At 41.6% G+C, this 6,412-nt stretch overlaps 1 protein-coding gene across 8 annotated transcripts in view; it reads right to left on the minus strand.

Annotated features, from left to right (window-relative positions):
* ZC3H8 (zinc finger CCCH-type containing 8) overlaps nt 1-5,756 on the minus strand; it is a 29,723-nt gene extending 23,967 nt beyond the window's left edge. For all 8 annotated transcript variants that reach the window (XR_008664739.1, XR_008664738.1, XR_008664737.1 and 5 more), the window contains exons 1-2: nt 5,611-5,756; nt 529-625 (exon numbers count right to left, since the gene is read on the minus strand). Coding sequence is in view for 5 of the 8 variants with exons in the window: in XM_055327464.1 (XP_055183439.1) it covers nt 529-625; nt 5,611-5,687 (174 nt within the window). In the remaining 3 variants the exon portion in view is untranslated. The remainder of the gene's footprint in view (nt 1-528; nt 626-5,610) is intronic.
* Between the last annotated feature and the right edge of the window lie 656 nt (nt 5,757-6,412).

The following is a 6,412-nucleotide window of genomic DNA, read 5'->3' on the forward strand; positions in this document are numbered from 1 at the left end:
TGCGCCACCGGGGCTGCCCAAGGATGACAGCATTAGTAGTAAAACTAAAACTCTAAAGAAGAGCAAGGAAGTGATTAGCATGCAAGTTAGAACTCTAGTTATCTCTAGTAGGAAACAAAGGAATATGACTGAGAAAAGAGGCATCAGAGGGTAATGCTGTTTCTTGACTTGCGAAGTCTCTACCTAGGTGTTCTCTTTTTAATCAGCTATGATACTACACATTGATGTTTTATGCACTTGCGAGTAGAGCCTGGGCTTGTCTCTCATGAATAAATAAAATCTTAAAAAAGGAAACAAACAAACAAACAAAAAAGGAAAACCAAAATAAAAGCAATACACTAAAACAGTTCATGTTAAATGACCGAAGCTTCTGAATGATAAATTTTCTTAAGTGTTATCAGGTTTCCTTGATATAGGCAACTAGGTCTCCAATGCTGACTATTGTCCCGTTTGGGGACAAATAGGACCCCTAATAAATTTCTCACATTCACTCCTGTCTGTTTTTTCAATATGCCAACTTAATCTTACTTTTTTGGGTATTCGTTCACATTCCAGTTTTACTTCCCATTTTATTTTCTCTTCTTGTGTTTCTTCAACTTCTGTATCATCTATTCCATCATCGATTCTGCAGCAAAAACATCAAATGATACAAGATGGTTTTTTCAACCTGAAAATTGTTCATACCATTTTAAAATTAAAGCATTAAAATTCACAGCTTTGGCTTATCTTCTACTTGCCCTCAAAGAAGTCCCAAATTCAAATTCTAGTCCAAATACTCCAAGGAATATTGTACAAATTTATGATAGGCCATACATGTCAACTTGTGTTTGTAAGTAAACCATAAAGCTGAAATTTTAGTTTACATAATCTTCACGTTCTATCAGGAGCTGTATAAACCACCCATTCATTCATCGTTCCATTCATTCAACAAATATTGAGTGTCCACCATATACAAGGCTGTAGGCTTTAAATCCTGGAATACAACGATGAAAAAGACCTTGTTCCTGCCTTCTGAGAACTTCCTATGTACTTGGGAGGGAAAAAAATACAGAAATTTTAATATAGGGATGCTTGGGTGGCTCAGCGGTTGAGCGTCTGCCTTCAGCTTAAGGTGTGATCCCAGGATTCGGGATCGAGTCCCACACTGGGCTTCCTGCAAGGAGACTGCTTCTCCCTCTGCCTGTGTCTCTCATGAATAAAGAAAGAAATCTTAAAAAAAAAAAAAAGAAATTTTAATATAGTATGAAAACCATAGTACATATATATGGGGAACTCTTAACCTAGATTTGGGGGCCAAAGTCTTCTAAGCTTAAAAAATATGTAAGGGTTAGCAAATAGGGATACCTGGCTGGCTCAGTAGATAGGGCATGCACTCCTGATCCTCAGGTTGTGAGTTTGAGCCCCACAATGAGTGCAGAGATTACTTCAAACAAACAAACAAACAAACAAACAAACAAAACAAACAAAACAAACAAACAAACTTTAAAAAAAAAGTTAGTGAGGCACCTGGGTAGCTCAGTCAATTAAGCACCTGCCTTCAGCTCAGGTCATAATCCCAGGGTCCTGGGATGGAGCCTGTGTCAGGCTCCCTGCTCAGCAGGGAATCTGCTTGTCCCTCTTCCCCCCATGCACACTCTGTCTCTACCAAGTAAATAAATAAAATCTTTAAAAAAAAAAAAAGAGAGAGAGAGAGAGAAGTTAGCAAACAAAGGAACGTACAGAAGAATAGTATTTCAGGTAGAATGCAAGGTGCCTTTCAAGGTCAGGAGAGGACCTAACTTATATTCAAGCAGGAAGATGAAAAAGAAAGGTGTTTCTAGACTTGCAAGGATTGAGAAGTTGAACATGCAGAGAGACATTGTCTGAGACAATGATTTGAGGATACTCTACCAAAACGAAAAATGAACCCAAGAAAGATGAAGATGGGAAATATAAGAAACTGGTGAACAAAGATGCCACTGAAATTTATATGTAAATCTAAATAATGGCTTACACCATAAATACAGAGGACTAAAAGCATTTGTATCTGGACAAGCAGTGACTACTGAATAAAAGCTTAAGATAGGAGTTACATGCCAGATAAAGTCAAGAAGGCAATGTGTACTTTCTCAAAAAACGTGCTACACATGGAATGCACTACCAGAAGAAGAATGTGAATAGTGGCTTTGAGCTTTCTTGCAGTTACAGGAGGAGCTCAGGCTTCACAGCTTCATCCAATTCAACATTGATTTATCCCTAGACAGAGCCTGAGTTTCGTCTATCAGATAAAGCACCAAGTTGTGAGCCTCTATGGAAGCCATCTCTGCAAGAGCCAATAAACCAAATGTTGCAAACCTTCTTTGCTCCAGTTATCAGTAATAAATCATCTAAGAGAGTAGGAAGCAACATCTCCTGAGGCAAAGCAATCATGACGATAATGACTGTAAGAGCAGTAACAGCAGCGGCTGACACTTGCATTATGCTTACCCTGTTCCAGAAGCGATTCTATGCATATTATCCACATCACAACAACCCTATAACATATATACTAGGGCTTAGAAGCCCATTTTACAGATGAGAAAACGGAATTACACAAAGCTTTATAAAACTTGCCACACACCTAGTTAACTAGTAGAGCTGAGATTTGAGTTCAGGCAGGCAGGACCAACTTCCTAGCCAACACATCCACCTGGATAGCTACTTGACATATTTTTAATAGAGCCCAAACTGAACTCTTGACCTAATCCTCCTGGTATTTTAAACAGCAACTTCACCCTTCTAATGACACCTTTCTAATCACCCAAAATCTCGAAGTCAACTTAGACTCTTCTTTTAATATTCCCCAACCAATCTGTGAGAAAATAAAGTTTATCTTCAAAATACATCTGTATTTGGTCACTTCTTGCTACTAATACCATGATCCAAGCTACCCTTGCCCTGTTATATTCCACTCTCAACACAATCAAAATGACCCTGCTAAAATGTCACTCTGTTGAAATCCTCCCAATAAATAGCCTTTCATCTTATTCAGGGTAAAAGCCAAAGTCCTTCTTATGACACTTTACAAGCCCCTACATGATCTGCCTCCCTGACCTTATCCCCAGGTACTTCTCAAGTCCTATTTCTCTTCAAGTCCCGCGACACTAAGTCCACTCCAACTGTCATTCTAGCCACTTTGCTCCCATCACCTAATCACACCATGCTCACTCCTCAAGACCTTTATATTCTGCTATAAATCAACCTTCCTCACCACCCTACTCAAATATTACTTATCAGTGATATACTGAGGCTTTAACTACCTTCTATAAAATATCTACCTTTCCTATCCCCCTACCCAGCTTTCATTTTTCTCCATGGCATTTATCATCACTTAAAATACTATTTATGGATTGTCTGTACCAGAAGAATATAAATCTCAGGGAGATGTTTATCTCTTTTATTTATTTATTGCTATAGCCCCATGGTCTAGGAAAATGGCAGGTGCCCAAGAAATGAATAATCCCATCATAAAATTATTAGGAAAAAAATCCAAAAACCATAAAAGATTTATTCATGTGACCTTATTTAAAAAAAAAAACCCTTTATGCAATGAAAATAATGCCATAAGCAGAGTCAAAAGACAAATAAATCGGATGCAAAATATCTGCAGACTAGAGACCCTAAAATTTTAAAGAGAAAGACTAAATGAAGAGGAAAACGGACAAAGGATATGAACAAGAATGGTTCACAGATGTCTTCCATACTTCAATACTATTCTTTACCTAACATTTTGGCAAAAATCCAGAAGTGTCTTTTTTTTTTTTTTTTTTTTATTTATGATAGGCACAGAGAGAGAGAGAGAGGCGCAGAGACATAGGCATAGGAGAAGCAGGCTCCATGCACCGGGAGCCTGATGTGGGATTCGATCCTGGGTCTCCAGGATCGCGCCCTGGGCCAAAGGCAGGCGCCAAACCGCTGCGCCACCCAGGGATCCCCAGAAGTGTCTTTCATGTAGAAACTGACCTATTCTTTTACCTAACATTTTGGCAAAAATCCAGAAGTGTCTTTCATGTAGTTCAGTAAAGTTTTTGTGAATAGAGTCTTTGGTCCAACACATTTCCAAATTGATAGCTGCTATTGTTTCCTTACACACAGTTATTGTCTTTTTTTGTGATGATTCACCTTGCTGAATTCTCTTATGTACTTTAATAGTTTAACTGATTCCGCTTGACTTCCTTTGTAGGTGATCATACAATCTGCAGCTAGTGTCTTTGTCTCTTTTCAATATTTACAGATCGTATTTTATTTTAGTTGTTTTGCCTTAGAAACACAAACATGGATAACTTAATCCTAGTTCTGCCACTTACACTGTGCAATCTATCCTCTCTGTGCCTCAATTTTCTCACCTGCAAAAACAAGGACAAGATCTTATCTTCAAGGTTAAGATTAAATGACATATTTCATGTAAAGCCCTTAGTAAAACTCTTTTTTTTTTAATTTTTTTTTTATGATAGTCACACACACACACACAGAGAGAGAGAGAGTTAGAGAGAGAGAGGCAGAGACATAGGCAGAGGGAGAAGCAGGCTCCATGCACCAGGAGCCCGACGTGGGATTCGATCCCGGGTCTCCAGGATCGCGCCCTGGGCCAAAGGCAGGCGCCAAACCACTGCGCCACCCAGGGATCCCCCCTTAGTAAAACTCTTGACAGTAGCCTGAATTAAGATAGTGATTTTACTTAAGGTATTTGTGACAGAGAGAAGTGAACATATTTGAGTGCTATCGCGAGGTAAAAATCAACCAGAATAAGGGATGGATATGCTGAGAATGAGAGAAATAAAGGGAACAAAAGGCTGTGTGTCTTGGTTTCAGCTCAGGGAAACTGGGGGAAAAAAAAACAGGTTTAGAAGTTGGTTTTTAGCACTTCAAACAGAAAAAAAAAAAGTAAATGAATATCTGGGTGTAAACACACTGCACTATACACGTCTCTAAGCACATCAATAAACTAGCACCATTTAGCCAGCGCTGTCAGTTCCTTTCTCAACCTATAGGAAATGTTACATCCCAACGGTGTTTGCTGCTTTATTATGGTCTTTCGGGTTTTTTGATACAAATCAACGAACTAAAGGTAAACCATTCACTATTTACCCTCGTTGCTTCATGAACTTAGGGTTTCGACTTTTTTCCACAAAAAGAAAAAAAGAAAAGAAAAAAAAAAGCGTTTAGCATGTGTCAGTGAGCAACCTGTCCGCTTGGAGCTGACGGTCTGGTGAAGGGACGAGTACAGTGGGACACACGGAGGTTTCTAACCGCGCCTAGCGGGTCAGGAGCGCAGAGAAAAGGGAGCATCCTGGGCCCCCCTCGGCCCCACCGCATCGCCGCCGGGACCCCGCTGCTCCCCTCCAGCAGGGTCCTGGTACCTCTGGCCGTGGCGGCTGACGAACGGAGAGCCCCATCTCCGGCTTCCATCCCTGCGGCCCCAAAGAGACCTCTCCACGTCTGACCCCTCGCCGGCCAGGCGGACCCCACGCGCTCGCCCTCCCGCGACCCCGCGGCGTGGTCCTCACGCGGCCGCGGCGGCCTCCGAACCGAACCAAAAGGCAGACCCCGGAGGGGCCCCTGAGATCAAAGCGTGAAAAGACAGGGAATCACCTTTCATCAAAGTCCGCGGTCGGTTTTTTACCCAGAGCCGGATTGGGGGGTTTGGAGAAAAGATTCTCAAAATCCATCACCCTCGCGAGGGCCCGGCAGCTGGAGTAACAACCAACGCATGAGAGGAGGTTGCACTCGGCACTGCGCATGGGCCACAGGTCGCGGCGCGCATGCGCCGCCCCGCCCCCGCGCACGCCCTCTCGCTCCTCGGCGGCTCTGCGCAGGCGCCGGTCTGATTGCCTTTTTTTTTTTCCTGGTTCGCTTCTTGATCTATAATCCAATCTATTAGAGTTTTTAACCGGCGACCTCGGGATTCTCCTTCTTTCACTTTCATTAGGGGAGAGAATTGTATCAAGGCAGGAAAATAGAGCACATATTTGGGAAACGGAGCTGTTGAGTTTTCCTTACTATAATGCCTATGGGACACTGGAAATTGCAGGAATAATGAAAAGGAAGCCTCAAACAGTAGGCTAGGCCGGTGACCTGACTGGCTCCTATTGGGGAGGGACTGCTTGATTCCCGGCACGAATCAGGGTCCACTTCCCAGACAACTGAAGGGAAGTTTACTTTTTCTTGTTGTTTATATTATAGGCAGTCCCTTTTTGTATAAGAATCGTTACTAAAAACTGAGAGGAAAATTGGGGATTAAGGTATTATCCCATTTGGAGGAAAGTACTAGGTCATACAACTCAGATTATTACCATACATAACATTTTCATATAAAATGTCCAGCCCATGGAAGGAAATTAAAATATGTAAAAAACCAGCAAACATAGCAAGAAAAACTGACCTGCAAAGGCAT

Source organism: Nyctereutes procyonoides, unplaced genomic scaffold (genome assembly GCF_905146905.1).
Source record: "Nyctereutes procyonoides isolate TBG_1078 unplaced genomic scaffold, NYPRO_anot_genome, whole genome shotgun sequence".
Taxonomy (NCBI): domain Eukaryota; kingdom Metazoa; phylum Chordata; class Mammalia; order Carnivora; family Canidae; genus Nyctereutes; species Nyctereutes procyonoides.